Source organism: Cyanistes caeruleus, chromosome 17 (genome assembly GCF_971803275.1).
Source record: "Cyanistes caeruleus chromosome 17, bCyaCae1.hap1.1, whole genome shotgun sequence".
Lineage (NCBI taxonomy): Eukaryota > Metazoa > Chordata > Aves > Passeriformes > Paridae > Cyanistes > Cyanistes caeruleus.
The window spans coordinates 2,214,634-2,232,478 of NC_141717.1; the positions used below are offsets into that span (position 1 = coordinate 2,214,634).

The 17,845-nt window shown below is 52.4% G+C and overlaps 1 protein-coding gene across 4 annotated transcripts in view; it reads right to left on the minus strand.

The window, feature by feature from the left end:
* The window catches only part of WDR90 (WD repeat domain 90), a 31,914-nt gene that overhangs the window by 8,614 nt on the left and 5,455 nt on the right, over nt 1–17,845 (minus strand). For all 4 annotated transcript variants that reach the window (XR_015277304.1, XM_086854116.1, XM_086854113.1 and 1 more), the window contains 23 exons: nt 16,975–17,190; nt 16,245–16,313; nt 15,206–15,316; nt 14,557–14,702; nt 14,273–14,330; nt 12,955–13,073; nt 12,404–12,565; nt 11,642–11,769; nt 10,171–10,287; nt 9,442–9,677; nt 8,920–9,059; nt 8,278–8,408; nt 6,581–6,711; nt 6,043–6,204; nt 5,640–5,768; nt 5,003–5,136; nt 4,883–4,920; nt 4,350–4,469; nt 3,760–3,939; nt 2,672–2,772; nt 1,708–1,810; nt 976–1,097; nt 111–270 (listed from right to left, as the gene is read on the minus strand). Coding sequence is in view for 3 of the 4 variants with exons in the window: in XM_086854116.1 (XP_086710242.1) it covers nt 111–270; nt 976–1,097; nt 1,708–1,810; nt 2,672–2,772; nt 3,760–3,939; nt 4,350–4,469; nt 4,883–4,920; nt 5,003–5,136; nt 5,640–5,768; nt 6,043–6,204; nt 6,581–6,711; nt 8,278–8,408; nt 8,920–9,059; nt 9,442–9,677; nt 10,171–10,287; nt 11,642–11,769; nt 12,404–12,565; nt 12,955–13,073; nt 14,273–14,330; nt 14,557–14,702; nt 15,206–15,316; nt 16,245–16,313; nt 16,975–17,190 (3,013 nt within the window). In the remaining variant the exon portion in view is untranslated. The remainder of the gene's footprint in view (nt 1–110; nt 271–975; nt 1,098–1,707; nt 1,811–2,671; nt 2,773–3,759; nt 3,940–4,349; nt 4,470–4,882; nt 4,921–5,002; nt 5,137–5,639; nt 5,769–6,042; nt 6,205–6,580; nt 6,712–8,277; nt 8,409–8,919; nt 9,060–9,441; nt 9,678–10,170; nt 10,288–11,641; nt 11,770–12,403; nt 12,566–12,954; nt 13,074–14,272; nt 14,331–14,556; nt 14,703–15,205; nt 15,317–16,244; nt 16,314–16,974; nt 17,191–17,845) is intronic.

Genomic DNA, 17,845 nt, shown 5'->3' on the forward strand with positions numbered 1-17,845 from the left:
GCCTACTGCACATCTGGCAAGTATTTGGTGTTTACAGCACCTTCCTGCCATGAGCTGTCTGCTCTGGGGTGCATCCCTGCACCCACAGCTGCTGTCACAGGACTGCTCACCTATGGTGACAAGGAATCTGTCATCCCAGGAGAATGCCATGGCTTGCACTTGTGTCTCATGGTGGAACAGCTCTGCTGTGCAGGCCCCATCCTGGATGCTCCAGATGCAGATCTGACAGTGGGAGTCTCCATCCTTCTTCCCTGAGGCAGAGGCAAGAACCTAACAGAACAATGTGTAAGTAGAGAATGCTCATCAGCCTTTACGGCTTTTTCAGTCCCACATTAAAGGGATGTGGCTGGCAAATGAAGAATTCAGTGAGAAACAGCCATTCAGCTGATGGCAGGAGGGAAAGGCAGCATCACCCAGAGGAAGAGAACAGCCTTTACAGAATCACAGAATCATTGGGCTTGGGAAAGATCTCCAAGGTCATCAAGTCCCACCTGTGACCTCCCCACGTTGTAACCCAGTGCCAAGCACTTCACCACTCCTGGACAGCCCCTTCCAATGCCTGGCCACCCTTCCCATGGAGGAATTCTTCCTGATGTTCAACCTGAACCTCCCCTGACACAACTTGAGGCTGTTTTCTCTTGTCCTGTGCCTCTGGGAGCAGAGCTTAACTCCCACAAGCTGTCCCCTCCTGCCAGGGAGTTGTGCAGAGCCAGAAGGTCCCATCTGAGCCTCCTTTTCTCCAGGCTGAGCCTTTCCCAGCTGCTCCTCATCAGACTTGTGCTCCAGCCCCTTTCCCCAGCTCTGTTCCCATCTCTGGACATTCTTCAGCCCACACTGAGCCAGCACAACAGATAGCTGACTCCAATTTCCATAGCCTCCAGGCAGAAGGAGGAACAGACAAATGGGATTTTAGGCTGTGGGATTGCAAAGTGACAAGGGACAAGCCCTGGTGTGGGCAGCAGCAGCCTCTCCTACCTGGGCATTGTGGCTGAGGGCGAGTGTGGAGATCTCCTCGGCGTGGCCCAGCCAGTGGTTCTGGGACCCCGAGTGCAGGTCTTCAACCACGATGACGCAGCCACAGGAGTAGGCGAAGAAGCCTGGCAGAGGAGGGGGAGGAGAGGGGATGTTTTCATGGAAAGGCTGCACATACAGCCCCCACCACAACCCACGTGGAAAATTCTATGATTCATTAATACGTAAAAGCTGACTCTTTGATGCAGCTCAACAGCAGCAGGTTGGGAGTGGGGTGAAATCTCACTTTCCCTAATCTGAGTAAAGCAGAGCTGCTGGGCATCATTCCAGCTGGAGAAAGGAGACTGGATAGGCTTTGTGAGCTTCCCTCCTGCTCTGTCCACTCAACAACTGGAGCCTGAGTCTGCCCCACCAACTAAAGCTTGCCAACAGCAAAGAGCTACTGGATTGTACCAATACAAAGAACCCCCGTGTTCGAGCAACAATCCCAATCCAACAGTCAGAAGATGAAAACTTCACTCAGTAGACACCCCTAGAATCACAGAATAGAACATGTGGGCTGGCTTGGAAGGGACTTTAAGGCTCATCTCTTTCCACCCCGCTGCCATGGGCAGGGACACCTCCCCAGGCTGCTCCAAGCCCTGTCCAACCTGGCCTTGGACACTTCCAGGGATCCAGGGGCAGCCACAGCTTCCCTGGCAGCACATCCCACAGTGCAGAGCATTCCCAGTGTACCTGTATCTGGGTTCCACACCATATTCCCTCTGCCATTCCCATTGTAGCCAATCACTGCTTTCAGCTTCAGCACCTCACTGCCTGCTGGAGGAGACAAGAAACTCTGCAAGAAAAACAGACACTGGCTTAAAATAATCTCTGGAAGAATGGTCTGGTCAGGTGCATCAACACCCACACAGGAAAAAGTGAGTGTCCTCAAACACACATCCCACACAGATCCATGCCAATACTCACACAATTCCATAACGGAAGAGACAAATAATATTCCATGACAAAAGAAACACTGCCCCAGCACAGCCAGGCACAGATGATTTCAGACAGGGTACAAAACAGGCTGGCAGCAAATGCTCAGCCGAGGAGCAGCTGCTGACCCCGCTGGGAAAGAGTTCCATGGGTTTGGCTGACTTGGGATGCAGATATTTCAATAGGAAGAGAAAAATGCTGCCAGGTGGAGGGCCAGAGGAGAGGACTGGGAGTGAAATCTGGATGTAGCTGTTCTCCCAGCACTAGCAGCAGAGCTTAGTGATGGGCTGAGTTAAGTTTCTGTTTTATTCCTGCTGTGTTTGTTAACAGCTCTGCCGTGTCTCTCCTCACTACGCTCCATGGATTTGCCTTCCCCAGCCTGCTCTGCCAATGCAGCTGCTCGCAAATATGGGAGCACAATGAATCACTCCATTGCTCACTCGTCTTTCACTCTCAATAGCAAATGCCATTTCCACTCCTTTTGAATAAAAATGTATGCAGATTTGGGCAGCACAAAAAGATTTGAGCACAACTCACTTTTTACTAGTCTGGGAAGAGGAGAACGGGGAATTAGCGTTACATTTTCTCACTGAACATCAGCCCAGGGGTATGTTTCCCAAATTGCTTTCCAAGAGAGAACAAAATGGAAACAATTTGGAAAATCCACCTACCCCAGCCCCAAAATGCCTGTTCTCCACCTGGTAACCAGCACAACTCTCACCTGGGGGAGTACTGATGCCTTGAAGCGAGGAGTGAAATGCCGGTAGGAATCCGGGCGGATGGAACACTGGGACTTGGAAGTTTTGGTTCCCTTCCTGGGTTCTGCCACACAAAGAAGAAAATGGTACCTATGGGATGCTGCTCCTGAGAAGGGTTTGGGAGCAGCACCCAGGCTGTGGCTTGCTTATATTCAGGCTCTGTGCACGTGTGAACACACACAAGGCAAAAATCAAACTGCAGTGACACATGGGGCATATCCCAAGTGGGAAGCGACCCACAAGGATCATGAGTCCAAGCCCTGGCCCTGCACATCCACACCAACAATCCCACCCTGTGCCTCAGAGCATTGTCCAAGTGTTCCTGGAGCTCTGGCAGCCGTGCCCATTCCCTGGGGAATCTGTTCAATGCTCAACACCCTCTGGGGGAAGAACTTCTTCCTGATATCCAGCCTGACCCTCCCTGACAGAGCTCCAGCTATTCCCTGGGTCAATTCCTTTCCCACTCAGCCACACCACACTGCAAACAGCCTAAGGACAGCCATGCCTCATGCTCCAGGCATTCCTGTGAAACCACGAGCCCCACAGCTCCAGGACTGTAACAGGAGCACTGGGGACAGTTTTATCCTGAGGCTTTCCAACAAGTGCTGCTGGGGCTGAGCGCCGGCAGCTGCCTGCTCCTGGCAGGTCGCCACGCACCGCTGCAGCTCCCAGGCTGTGCAGCTATTAATAGAGCCATTGGGAGCTTTAATTGCAGCTGGATTTAATGGGATGTGCCACTCAGAGATGATACTGGCTCCAGGCTGAAGACAGGCTTCTGGTGTGTCCAGAAGCAGCAGCAGGGAAACAGCCAGAAAAACGAGCAGTTTTAGGGATCAATGTGAGCTTCCCTCAATACTGACTTCCCTTGGAAGGTCATGCCCAAGGGAAAACTCCTAAGGAACATGTTGCAGCCTTTCACCTCACAGCTCAGAGCATGTGTCTGGGTCTCTCTGCCCCATAATAATAATGATCTTTCTTTGGTTTTGGGGGATAGACCAAGCTGCCACGCAGGCCTGCAGCTCTGTCCAAACTGGCAATACCCCTGAGTTACCGTTTGCTGGTTTTTCAGGAGACCTCGGGCTCTCCAGCCTCACTTTGGGCCTCACAGTTGGCTCCTCATTCCCATCTGATTCCACCACAAGGACTGAGGCATCTTTGTGCCCATTTGCCACCTTCCTGCTGTTGCCTGGCAGGTCTGCTTCCTCCTCCCTGTCCGACTCAGAGAAAATACCTGGGGAGGAAAATCAGAGGCAAGATGGAACCATCCAAGGACACTTCAGGCCCACTCCATGTGTGCCTGACCCCTTGACTTCTGGCAGTGTCGTTTTCCTGCTCTGTGGAACAGTCCAGCTGTTAGGGTGGAGGGCAAAGCAGACAATTCCTATTAGGAATGGCCACCAAAGTGTTCAGCACAGTCAGAGAAGCTGTGCCAGCAGCTCAGTATGTGGAGGACAGCAGAGGATAAAGGGGTGCTGAACCCCAGCACCTCTGGGCTTTGCCCAGCTTAGGGGAAAGAACTGCAGACTGGTCTGTCAGTCTGCCAGAAGGGAACACAGGTAGGGATGGCTCCAAGGATGCTGCTGGCAAGTTTTTCCTAAAACAAGGTTAATTTTCCCCTTTCCTGCAAGTAGTTCCTCTTACTTTGAAATCCTGCTGGGTGGACAGGGCTGATATCCAAACATGGTGGGGAGGACAGCAGTGGAAGAGGCACTGTTGGCCGAGGGGTCTCAGAGACGTCCTTGGGCTGCTCAGAGCTGCTGTCTGGGAAAGGAAAAGGCTTGGTGTCACTTCCTTCACCCCACGCTCCTCTCATCCTTCCGGATGGTGACACCTCCAAGCTCAGTTTTCCAGCTTCCACAGAAACCAATTCTCTGTGTTTTAAGAAAGAGAGGGACAGAGAGAGAGAGACAATGAGGGACAAAGAAGACAGAGGAGATGGAGGCAGAGAAAGACAGAAAGCAAAAGTTGAAAATCTACAAGAAAGCCCAGAGTGGCTCTGCTCAGAACATCCCCACCTAGGCAGACTGAGAGGTGCCAATTAATTTGAGATTGTCCTTCAAGGCCAATTAGCTGGTTTGGCCACTACACAGTTCCCTCAGGGAAGGAAGAATCCCCCCAAATCCCTACCCCCTGGAAAAGCTGCCAGCACAACTCATGGGAAGAGGCAGACTCACCTGACCTCAGCAGCAGAGTGGACACGGGGGAACGAGCCCTGGGAAGGTGAGGAGACTGAAGTCACACAGGGATGGGGCAGGGAAAGGGGACACGGGGAAGGCACTGCCCAGCACCATTACCTGGCTGGGGATGACTTGACTGGAGGTGGAGCTAGGAAATCCCAGAGGAAGATGGCATCCCCAACGCTGATGACATGCTTTTGGTCTGGGGTGAAGGCGACCTGGCGCACGGGCTCCGAGTGGCCGATGAACACCTGAGAGAGAGCACGCCTTGAATCCCCCATCACCACCTGGCCTGTCAGGATGGGGTTACTCCACTCCCTGTCCTGCACAGCCTGCTCTGCAGGCATCAGCAGAAGGTCCAGAAGAGGATCTATCACACCTATGGGCTGATCAACCTGGGGCCAACCTCCAACACAGTCATTTGGAGAAGGAAACAAAAGCTGAAGAGTTCAAAGTCTTATCCTGCCTCTGAAGCCTTGGGTGAATCCTTTTCCTCCCCACAAGGCCCTGTCCTTAACACACAGCTATCACCTACTGCTGTCCTTTGCAGAGGGTGTCCCTGGGGTGCTCTGGCAGCCCCAGCCTGTGCCCACTGCTGCCCATTGTTACAATGTGGGATCAGGGCTGCATTTCTCTGCTGGGCAAACTGGGACTGGGGACACTGGACCAAGTCATACAGGGCCCATTTGCTGTTCTCTTCTCTGGGGACTGAGCAGTGCAACACCATCCCCTTCCCTCCCTGCGTGGGCAGTACCTGGAAGTTGATGTTGAAGCGCATCCGATAGTCCCACACTTTGATGACCTTGTCACCAGCAGTGAGCAGGTACTGGCCATCCTTGCTCAGTGCAAAGGAGGAACAGGTCAGCCTGTGCACAGGGGACACCTGAGGACAAGAAATGGCACCAGCAGCCTTAGCTGAGCTTTCATATCCTTATTTACACTTCAGCAAGAGAAGAGCAGTGTGACAGTGTGGAAAACAAGGACAAGCTCAGGCTCATCCCGAGCACGAGCGCACTGGGACAGCTGCAGGCTTCCCACTTGTGTTTCTTTGAAGCCTGTGAGCTCCAGGAGGAGGTTTTCTCTCATTTAACCTCCCACAGAGACATGAAATTCTCAGCCCTCACAGGAGACCTCGTGGATGAACTTCAGTGTCCTACCTCTCGCACCAGCCGTCCGGTTTTTGCATCAAGCACAAGGATTTTATTGGAAGAAGTGGACACCAGGAGCTCGCCCTGAGGCACAGGACCAAAGCAGACCTTCACTGCAGAGTCCAAGATGGTGCTGTGCAGGCCGAGGATGCTGATGTCCACCCTCAGCAGCTGTGGAACAAAGAGCCATTGAACAAACACTGCAGGAGCCACAGGATTTCTCCCTAACACAAGGCTATAGAGTCCCCTGGACCCTTCCCTTCCCACTTGATTAGGGGCTGCAGGTCCAGGCAGCGCCCAGGAGAGCAGATCAAGAGTGAGGTGAGGGTTGACAGTCTCCACAGCACCTCTCCAAATCATATTTCTAGAGGGGAATGAGGCCAGAGGGGAAGAAACCGTGAATTTCTTATTTCTGTCTCAGAGAAGGGAAAACAGGGAGCTGACTGTCAGCTGGTGCCCCATGCCCTGATCCACCTCCCTGGATGCTGCCTATAGAGTTTCCAGGGGACCCTCCTGTCCCCAGGAGCGAGGGGAGTCTGCTGGGTACCTCATCGAGTGAGCAGGCCTCCATCACTGTCACCACGTACTTGGAGGGCCCCACGAAGGCCAGCAGGCGACTGTCCCCACTGACCACCAGAGTGTCCACGCCACTGCCAGCGTCCCGGGCCACCACACTGCCTGGGGGACACAGCAAGACACTGAGGAGCAGCAAAGCCCATTCTGATGGTGCTGCTGAGCAGCAGCTGCAGCTTCTCCTGCAGCCTGAGAAAAAAGCAACCTGTACTGTAGGAGATGCTATAAATTTTACTTAAGATACCCAGAATGTGCAGTGAACCAGCTCAAAAACAAGGTTGAGATGCACAGCTTGTTGCCTGAGTGAACATGCAGCATTTTCAAGGAGAGCAGAACAAAGTCAAAGGAATAAAATTGATTTTAGGGCTTATTTTTTTAGCCTAACAAGAGGTTGTGATGAGGAGCTCTGTGAGATCTTGGCTGCAGCCTGGGTGTCTGAACCCAGAGCAGAATGAGGTCAGTGCTGAATACCACCACACTGATGCCATTCCAGAGGGCAGAGAGACCCAGAGGTCTGAAAATCACAGTAATTGCAGCAATTCTCTCTATTTATTCCATGACCATAATTCCACTGTTCTGTCCCTGGAACACGACTAGCCAGCAAACACAGTTTGAGAGCAAAGTCACCATGTGAAGGTCCAGCTGCAGCACTGACAACAAACCTGGGTGATTTTGGATGAATTCCCTGATTTCTCCAACCCCTGTTCTTTCTCCTGCACAGATCCTGGGGCAGATTCCTCCTCTTTGTGCAGTACTGCACTGAATAAAAATCAGAGTTCCCTTTCCCTGCCCAAGCTTGTGCTGTCACAACTCATTTCCAAAGTGTACATTAAATGTGACACTAATTTTTCCAAACTGCCTTGCCCCTGCCCTGCCTCCAGCTCTCCACCAGCTCCATTCACCAGCACAGAGCAGCTCTGCTGCAGGCAGGATTAGGGCAACAATCCACTTCAAACAAATTAAATTGCACGTGCACAGAATGGAAAGAGTTAGGGCTTGGGCATGAATAAATCTGTGACCCCAGCACATTCAGGAAATCATCCCATCAGCAGGATGAGAGGGTTTGAACCAGGACAGGTAGGTAAGTGCTGGCAGTCACTGGTGTTTGCTCACACAGAAGGTACAAACAGAAATCACAGAATCATTAAGGTTGAGAAAGGCCTCTAAGATCATCAAGTCCACTAAACCATGTCCCCAGGTGCCACATCCTAATGTCTTTTCAATCCTTCCAGGGATGGTGACTCCACCACTGCCCTGGGCAGCTGTGCCAATGTCTGACCACCCTTTCCATGAAGAAATTTTCCCATAATCAAATCTAAACCTCTCCTGGAACTTGAGGCCATTTTCCCTTGTCCTGTCCCTGTTCTCTGGAAGCACAGCCCAATCCCTTGGCTGCCCCCTCCTGTCTGCAGAGCCAGAAGGGCCCCCTGAGCCTCCTTTGCTCCAGGCTGAGCCCCTTTCCCAGCTCCCTCAGCTGCTCCTGCTGCTCCAGCCCCTTCCCAGCTCTGTTCCCTGCCCTGGACACGCTCCAGCCCCTCGGTGTCTGCCGTGTGAGGGGCTGGTACTGGGAAATACCACTCCAAGCAAGCTGAGATTGGGTTGGCTCTGGTGTAAGGGTGTCTGTGCTAATACAAAAAAAGATGAAAGGCCATCCCAACCCCAGAGTCTTACCCAGGACTCGCAGAACCTGGATTTTCCGTGCTGAAAAGCTGTACAGAGCCAGAGTTCCCTGCAAGCAGGAGCTGAACATCAAATTGCCATCTGGAGAGAAGGTCAGGCCGGTGATCGCAGTGCGGTGCTGCCTGAAAGGGCAGAAAATGTGGGAAAAGGGAAGAGAAAAAGGAATCACAGACAGAGGAAACAGTGGTGATGTTGAGAGTAACATGAGAATAAATTAACAGGAACAGAGCAGGACCACCCCACTGTGCTCACCCCTGTAGCAGCCCAGGACAACCAACATTCCAACTTGTTGGAAAACTGAGCAGCAAGCACAGCGCTCCAGCCTGGATGAAACCTGCTCCCTCTCCCTTTGCAGCATCCTCCAAATCCCTCACTGAGGCTCACAAGGGCTCCCTGCCCAGCTGCTGTCCAGGACAAGCTCTTTCCCACTGCTGTCCACTGGGAAGTCACAAAGAAAGCCCTCATGGCTTTCACAGCTTGGGCTTCCCCCACCCAGAGCCTTGGCACAGTGGGATCTGCCCCAAATCCACCCAGCTGGGACCTGAGGCTTGTGGAGCTCCATGGTTGTCACTGTGGCTCTGTCTCATCACCAGGACACCCAGTTAGACCCCATGTAGCTCCCACTTCACTCACTTGTGCTCCAGCAGGAGGTCAGAGGCAGTCAGGCTGAAGGTCCGCACCACGCCGCTGTCGAAGCCACAGGCCAGGATCTCCCAGGAGGGGTGGAAGGCCACGGTACAGGGAGTTTCCTCTGCAGCTGAAAAGTCATACAGCTGCAGGGAAGAGACACCACGGGCATGAAGCTGGAGAGGACTGGAGCTGCAGCTGGACACAACAACAGCTCAGCCTCACATCTCAACCATGAGCAGGTCCCTGATGGATGGATCCAAAGCCCAGTGAAGTCTTTGGTCATTGAGATAAAGCCCTTGGGTGTTATTATTATAAAAAGGAATCTTCAAAATATGGAGGAGAAGGAAATAGTTTTGTCTAACAATACCTCAGAACTCTGTACTTCCAAAGGGTCTCTTGCCCACAGTAACCCCCTCATGCTCCAGGGAGGGCTCCTGAACCATGGGGCTTTGATAATTGGACCAAACAGAGAGCAGGGAGACTCTAAATAAACATGAGACACCATCTGCTTCTTGTCTCACCCACCTGCTGCCTGGAGGCGAGGTCCCACACTCGGATGGTGTTATCCTGGGACACTGTTGCTATCTGCCTCCACTTGCCCTCCACTGAGAAGCCCAGCACAGAGTCCTCGTGAGAGCGCATCAGCGTGTTGTAGCCCCGGCTCTGGATATCCAGGTAGCCCACATTCCCAGTAGCTGTCGTGGACAGGACTTTGTGTCTGTCTGGGCTGATGCAGACAGAACTCACTGAAGCCTCGTGCTCTGGGGAAAGACACAAGAGTCAACAAATCCTCTGGGGAAGGAGCAGCTGGAACACAGCTACAGACCCACGTTTAGGAAAGCAACACCCAAAGGAATGAGCAGCCCACGACCTCAAGACTGAATGCTTGCAGGTGTGAGTTTAGTGACAGATTAGAGGGATTAGTCTCTGCCCTTCCTCATGTCCCTGGGCTCTGCTGTAATGGTGATTGTTCCAAAAACAATCAAGAACTGCTCAACTCCTCCCCTAATTTTTCATGGACAAATGCTCCGTGGCTGGAAGGGCACAAAAATCAAGATGGGAAATTCTCTCCCAGGAAATCCTGCCCTTCTCCTATGAGTTACAAGAATAAACACGAATAATTGCCACTGAAGACTTCCAAGCCAGTGAGCCCTGGGAGCAGCATGTGTAACACAGCCTTCAATCGTGGGGATTGCTGTGGGATCTGCAGCAGGAGATGTGGAGCTCTGAAGCACCACTCTCACCTCTACTCACCTGCCTCTAAGACAGCAGCTGAGAAGTCCAGTGGCCACAGCCTCATGTAGCCATCCTCTGATCCCGTGGCACAGAAGGTCAGGGACATGCTGATACTGTTTATAGCAATCCCAGGGCCTGGAAACCCAAAACCAGCACCTCTTTATACAGGTGAAACAAGAAAACTCAACCTGAGAGGGGAAGAGCTTAGCCTGGTAATCCACCCACACCAGCTGGAGCCTGAGGAGGATGAAGGAACCCCACAGTGACTGGCACAACAGGCCCAGCCAGCCCTCCTCAGGGTCCCCAACTCCTCTTTACCATTGTGAAACTCTTGCCAAGCACAAAAAATTCCTACCCCTGCCATATTTTTGCCTCAAACAGGATCCTATAGCAAAGGATATCTCAGATTAACTGCCTGAGGTACAAAACCTTTCACTGCCATGTCCCAAAGCCTCTCTGTAGAAGGGAGATACAGATCCACAGACTGGGAGGTTTTGATTCTTAGAATCATTAAGGTTGGAAAACCTCCTTGAGTCCAACCATCATCCCACCACCAGCCCATGTCCCCAAGTGCCCATCCACAGGCTTTTTGAACACTTCCAGGGAGAAACTGGGGAGCCAGTTTCAGTGCCTTATCACACTTTCAGTCAAGAAATTTTCCCCAATATCCAAACTAAATTCAGGTATAAAGGCCATAAGTGAGAGCCAGCACTGAGACCAGAAGGCACCAAGGACTCTGTTTCATCTCCTCTTGGGCCCTTTCTTGCCCATTAAGTGAGAACTGTAGTTACACACCTCTCAGAAGCCAAATTATAGATTAATTTGTTCAATTTGCCAAAGCAAACTATGCACTAAGTTTTAAGATATCAGAACAATCACACTTGAAAGTGAATTCTTCCTCCTGTTCAAGTTAATGAAAGAGCTGAAAATTGTTCTACTTAATGGAGAGCAACAAAGATTCCCCAAACGCTCTGCACCAGCTGAATAATGAAAAAATCCCCAAATTCATCTTTTTTGTTAATCTTAGTTCTTTTTCCATCTCTCCATTAAGCCTCCCATCAGCAAATGAAGACCTTGTTTCATGTTTCTAAAAGTAGTGTTTCTCTGAAAGTGCAATCAGCATTTAAAATGCTAAAATCTTTCTTAAAACGATACTTTGCTGTACTAAGGAAGATTATTTGCAGCCCTTAAGAGGCAAATAGCAATGATCTAATCAACCCCAAAATAATCCTTCAGCAGTAGGTAAAGAGCTGATTGGTTTGAGCAGATTTCTGACCCTGATGGTGGTGGAGGTGGTCCCTGGTTGTTGTCCCCCTTTCCCTGCCTGTTCCTGTTCCCACCTGAGCTGTTCCCTGCCTGTTCCTGCTCCCACCTGAGCTGTTCCCTGCCTGTTCCTGCTCCCACCTGAGCTGTTCCCTGCCTGTTCCTGATCCCACCTGAGCTGTTCTCTGCCTGTTCCTGATCCCACCTGAGCTGCTCCTGCTCCCACCTGAGCTGTTCCCTGCCTGTTCCTGCCCATCCTCCTGGGGCTGTGCAGGCAGCAGGCGCCGTGCACTCCGCACACAGACATTCTTGTAGTCCACCTCCAGCACGTGGCCACTCCTGCTGCACACAAAGCTGTAAAAAAAAAAAAAACAAACCAGGAGAGACTTGCTTTAGTAAAATCCACCTTGGTTCACCTTGGTTAAATTGGTTTGTGTAAAATTAGAGGTCAGTAACGTATCCAAGTCAGAGCTTCCTATTTGGTTTCCTAACCCTTTGGAACGGAAATTAGCAGAAGATGTAAAAGCTTGCCATAAACTCCAGAAAGGAGCCTCCCTCTCCCACAGGCTGGCTGAGCTGACAGCTCTGCCTTTGTGGGACAACATGAGGTGGCAACAAAGGTCTGGCTTTGATGATTAAAATAAAACAACAAAGTGTGTGTCTGTGTGCAAGAGGATGTGCACCAGGCTCCTCCCACTGACCCAGGAATCCAACAGAGAGCTTCAGGTGGGAAGAGAGTCACTAAATATGGCAGAACAGCAGCATGGCAAGAGGAAAGAGGCTGTTCTGTGAGCAGGCAAATCCCTTTTGGGAGGTGACACATATTGACTGGGGGGAGCCCCTCCCAGCACCAAAAGGCAGCTGGATCTTGAGGGAGAGCCCCAGCAAAGCGCCATGGTCGAGGGGGAAAGCAAATGCTAAGCAGGGAGAGCTGCAGAGCTCCCTCCTGCTGGGCTGCCCAGGACAGGTGACAGTGACAGGTCCTTACAGTGCACGGTCCTCTGGGTCCTGCTGGAGCCCCGGCCCCTCCTCAAAGGCCAGGTCGGTGAAGTCCAGGGAATGGTACTCGCCCAGCCTGACGGGACACGAGCGCAGGGCTCCGCTCCGCACGCGCCACAGCCTGATGTTGTCCCGGCCACACGACACCATCCTGTCCCAGGAGACACAGCCTGAGCACCAGGATGGGGCTCCCCACGCCCCTGAGGGAAGGGCAGTGTCCCAAGGGCCACTGACAGTAAGAAGTGAGAACAGGAATGGCAACCAGATGGCTGCAGCAGCACAATTCACCCCCAAGCTGTGCCAGAGTAATTGATTAAAAATCGTTTGGGGTGAAGGGACTTTAAAGCTCATCTTGTTCCCGCCCCTGCCATGGGCAGCAACACTGTTCACTATCCCAGGTTGTTCCAAATCCTGTCCAACCTGGCCTTGGACACTTCCAGACATGGAACCCCGTGCCAGGGCCCCCCCACCCTCACAGGGAAAAATTTCTTCCCAATATCTAAGAATCAATACTTTCAATTTCTTTTCCTAGCACACTACCTGGTATCATCAAAAAAAGCAATCTTCATGGCCTGGATGTCCACATCTGTGTGTGTTTTGGTCAGCACAGTCACGCTTCCACCACGGGTCACCTGAGCAGTGTTCCACACCACCACCATCTGAAGCAAGAAAATACGATGGGAGAGCTGCTCAGAACCTTGGCAGCAGAAGAGCTTTTCATCCAGCAGCTGCTCCAGAGCTGGGCACAAGGTATTGGTAACAGAGCTGGAGCAGGGAAATAAAACCCATTGCACAGAGGGTTTAGGACAGTCCAACAGCTTTGCAAAGCTTCATGGCACTATCCTTGTCTGAAATCCATAATTAGAGGTTCTAAATCCCAGAGCTGCCTGGCAACAGGGCTCAGACTTGGAAAGAAAATCCACAGAGCAGTGGGAACTCTGCCTGCTGGGATATAGGAGCTGTCCCAGGGCTGAGGGAGCCAGAGGCAACACATGTCCACTGCTCAGTACAGATCTGTGTGCCCTCAGTGCCCATCACTGGGGCTGGAGTCAAACCCTCTGCCTAAAGCAAAGGGGCAGGTGCCTGCAGAAATGCAGGAGGATGCTCTTGCATTCCAGCACAGTGTTAAAAACCAAACCCAGCATCACCTCAGAGGCTGGGATGGGCTGAGGCACCACCCTGGGAAAGGCACTCCCCCAGCACCCCCATTCTCCCACCCTGCTTTCACCCCACTGATCCCAGCTCCCACACAGATCACAGAACGCTGCCACATGCTGGGAAAAACACCAAGCACCGTGTGGTTTTTTCCTTCACTTAGTGATGGCACAGCTAATTGCTGATGGTCGTCACTAAAGGATGAAAACAGTGGATGAAAAACAGTTCCACTGACAAAACAAAACCTCCAGTCCCATGGAACAAGTTTATTTTTGACTGCTACACGTGGATCTGCGTCATCCCCAGCTACAAAGGTGGGCGGCAGCTCCAGTGCCCGCCACCCCTTCCCACAGCAATGCCTGGAGCTGAAAGATTTCACCTCACATCTTGTCCTAAATGCTATTAAAATAAAGATATAATCCCATCACCCTGCCTGGGTCCTAGCTGGGACCACTCCAGGGATAAAACAGCCTCAAGGCACAACCCCAGCAGGTCTCTCCAGCTGCTTCCAAAAGGAATTGTTTGCTTGCAGCTGAGGAACAGCCACAAGCATCAGGCAGAGTCCCAAGGCAGCTAAGGAGAAAGGGATGTCCCCCAAGAACATGTCTAGGAAAGCAGAGAGCAGAGGTTTGCTGGAAAATAACTACAGAATGTGGGAGAACAGCTCTCTCAGGGAAACCTCCCAGCCCGTGTCAGCTCTCACCGTTTTGTTGTGCACATCCCTCCCGACACCACACAGAACAGCTCCACTGTGGGAAAAGCTGCAGGAAGAGAGACCTAGTGAAAAACAGCTCCTTGTACCCTGGGTTCATCCTCACAGGGCACAAAAGTGGACAATAAAAGGGGACAAGCTGTGGGGATGGGGAGACAGCAAGACCTGGGGGACAAGCTCAGGCAGCTGTAATTCACCCCTGGCTCATCACGCAGGAGGAGCACAGAGAAGCTGCTGTGCTGAGATGCTGAACACACACAGGCACTGACACCCACCTGAGGGACACGAGGGACTGCAGGTAGGTTTTGAAGAGGCAGAGGCAGGTTCCTGTGGGGAAGTCCCAGAGACGCCCCACGCTGCGGGGCCCAGCCTGTGCCGAGGCCAGCAAGGTGCTGCTCCCGCTGAACGCCAGCACCGACACCTGTGGGAAGTGATGCCTTCAGTTGTAGCTTTTATATCTTCCAGATTCTGCACTGCATTAGTATGCAACTCTGAACTTCATATCACGTGTTAGAAATTCTCCTCAGTGCAGTCAGACACAACAATCCTTTCCCAGCCCAACAACCAAAGACACAGTTGCAGCTTCAGGCCCAAAAAATGTAAACAGCAAATTGAGGAGAGCAGTCTGAGAGGATGGCACTGCAGAACCTGGAGCTGGAATTGGACAATCATCCCAAAATGGAAATGTACCAAAATTTATAAAAGTGTGAAAAGTTATGGCCAAATGTCCACCTCAAGTGAAGCCTTGGCCAGGCTCTTGGACTGCCCAAGGTGATCCTTTGAAGGTGTTTTTAATAAACACCCACTTTATTCCTTTAACACTGTCCAGCCTCTGTCCCAGGCAGCCTCTGAAGGCATCAGAAGCACTGTGAACCAGGAGAGCTGGCACCAGGGTGCAAGGACAGGGCTGGCATCAGGACTCACCTTGTCTGTGTGGCCAAGGAAGAACCTCTGCTCGCCAGTCTTGAGCAGCAGGGCGACGATGACGGCGTGGCAGGGGTACACCACAGCCGTGCTGTCCCGTGTCCACAGAGCCTGCAGCACCAACACAGGGGACACAGCTCCAGAACTGCCCCACAGCCCAGGCTCAGAGTGATTCCCCAGTCCTGGAAGTGTCCAAGGTCAGGTTGGATGGGGTGTGGAACAACCTGGGCTAGTGGGGGGCGGCCCTGGCCATGGTAGGGGATGGAATGGGATGGGCTTTAAGGTCTGTTCCCTATTATTGAACAGAAGATCCAAGGAAAATGACATTGCTGGCAGAGCCTTGAACTGACTGAACCAAACCAACCCTTCTTTTACCCCAACACTGACCCAGTGTGCCACAGAAACAATCCAGCACACAGCCCTTCCTTTCCAGCCTCCAACAAAGCAGCACCAGTTTTAATGAGTTAAAAAGATGTGAAATTCAGTGAAGGGTCTTTTGAGAAGCAGCTGGGGGGGCTCAGCCTGGACCTTCTGCATCTCCACAACTCCCTGACAGAAGGGGGCAGCCAGATGAGGGTCAGGCTCTGCTCCCAGGGACGAAGGGAGGAAACAGCCTCAAGTTTGGCCAGAGAAGGTTTAGGCTGGATATTGGGAAAACTTCACTGAAATGGAGGTCAGGCACTGGCACAGCTGCCCAGGGCAGTGGTGGGGTCACCATCCCTGGAGGAATTTAAAAGACACGTGGATGTGGCACTTGTGGACATGGGTCAGTGGTGGGCCTGGGAATCCTGGGAAAACCAGCTGGAATGGATGTCCTTTGAGGGCTTTTCCATCCTATGATTCTGTCTAATGGGACCCATAATTTTTAATTCACCATCCTAACAGCACAGCAGTTGTCACAGATGCTCAGGCCCACCCATTTTAGGATCATTTTACACATCAAGCAGTGCCACACTCAGCTGCATTTCACAGCTCCAAAACATCCATATCCTGGCCACACAGTGACAGACCAACTCCCCAGATCATCCAAGCCACTCACCCATTTGCTGTTGCAGCCTCCAAAGCCAATAATTGTTCTCAGCTTCAGGATGGGATCTGGTACAAGCCCCTGGAAAAGAAAACCAGACAGCACCATCATGTTTAGAGCCAGGCTGGGGTCTTCCCTCCATGGAGCACCCCAGTGCCATGGCTCAGCTCTCTCTGAGGTACAGAGGCAGCTTTGGGTTTCTCCTGTCAGAGGGGACAACTTTAAAGCATTTAACCTGGCAGAGTCCAAGCTGGCAGCAGGAGCTGGGGTTTCTGAGTTAAGCAGCTCTCCCATCCAGCTTCAGTGATGCCCAGGGCCACTGGGAGAATCCCAGACTGGTCTGAGTTGGAAGGGGCCTTAAAGTCTATCCACTTCCAAACCCCTGGCCACAGACAGGGACACTTCCCATTATCCCACACTGCTCCAAGCCCTGTCCAACTTGGCCTTGGACACTTCCAGGGCTGTCCTGCAGGCCAGGGCTCACCTGTGGGATGGCATAAGGGCCAGAGCCCTTCCTGTGCACACCTGGGCAGACCTGTGGCTCAAGGGCAGCATATTTGAACTCAGGGTGCCTCTGTCAAGGCAATAGGGTGCTGGTGGGAAGAGCTGCTCATCAGAAAAAGGCATCTTTTGGATTCTGTAAGTTTAACAAACTCCAGTGTGAACCTTGCATTCCCTCTCTCCCTTCATTAGAAATGAACACCCCAGAGCCACCTTGTGACCCCTCCAGAGCTTCAGGTACCTCCTCTGAGCCAGGAGCAGCTGGGGTTGTGTGCCCCCCCCTCTGATGAGCATAGACATGGATGCCACCATCATCACTGAGCGGCAGTGGCTGTCCCGTGTCCCCCACAGCGTGCAGCCTCTGCCTCTCCTCCAGCACGGGGTCTCCAGCAGGCCCTGGGACTGCCAGGTGAACCTCAGGGATGCTTTTCGTGATTCCAGGACACTGATGCGGCACCTGAGAAGGAGGAAAGCCTCAGACAGAGCTCAGTTCTCCTCCCAGCACCCTCCACCTGCCCAGGGGCAGAGACAGGGAGACACCCACGTCTGTCCTGAGGGCTCTTCACAGCAACACAGGAAAAGGAAAAGATGGGGAGGGAGAGGCAACCTGGCTTGGACAGGTTGTTAACCAGCTGCTCTCCTTACACTCCCAGTATTGTCAGTGCACAGTTCATCTCCACACAGCAAACCAGAGCCTCGTCCAAATGCTGCTGGAGCTCTGGCAGGTTTGGGACCACTGCCCTGGGGAGACTGCTCAGTGCCCAACCATCCTCTGGGGGAAGAACCTTTATCTAATTTCCATCAAAACCTCCCCTGACACAGCTCCAGCTGTGCCCTGGGTCCTGTCCCTGTCACAGAGGTAAGAGCTGCCCCTTGGGAGGTGCTGCAGCCCCTGACCTCAGTCTCTTTTCCTCTTTCCTCCATCTGATCAAACCAAGTGACTGCTGCACCCCTTACTCTTCCCCTCTAGACCCTTCACCATCCTCATGGCCATCCTTTGGACACCCTCTAATAAGAGATGTTCTGCTCCTCAGTTTCTCCCTCTCCACAGCAGGAGGATGGGCTTCCCCCAGTCCCTCTCCCAACACCCACCACCAGGCTGGTAAGCTCCC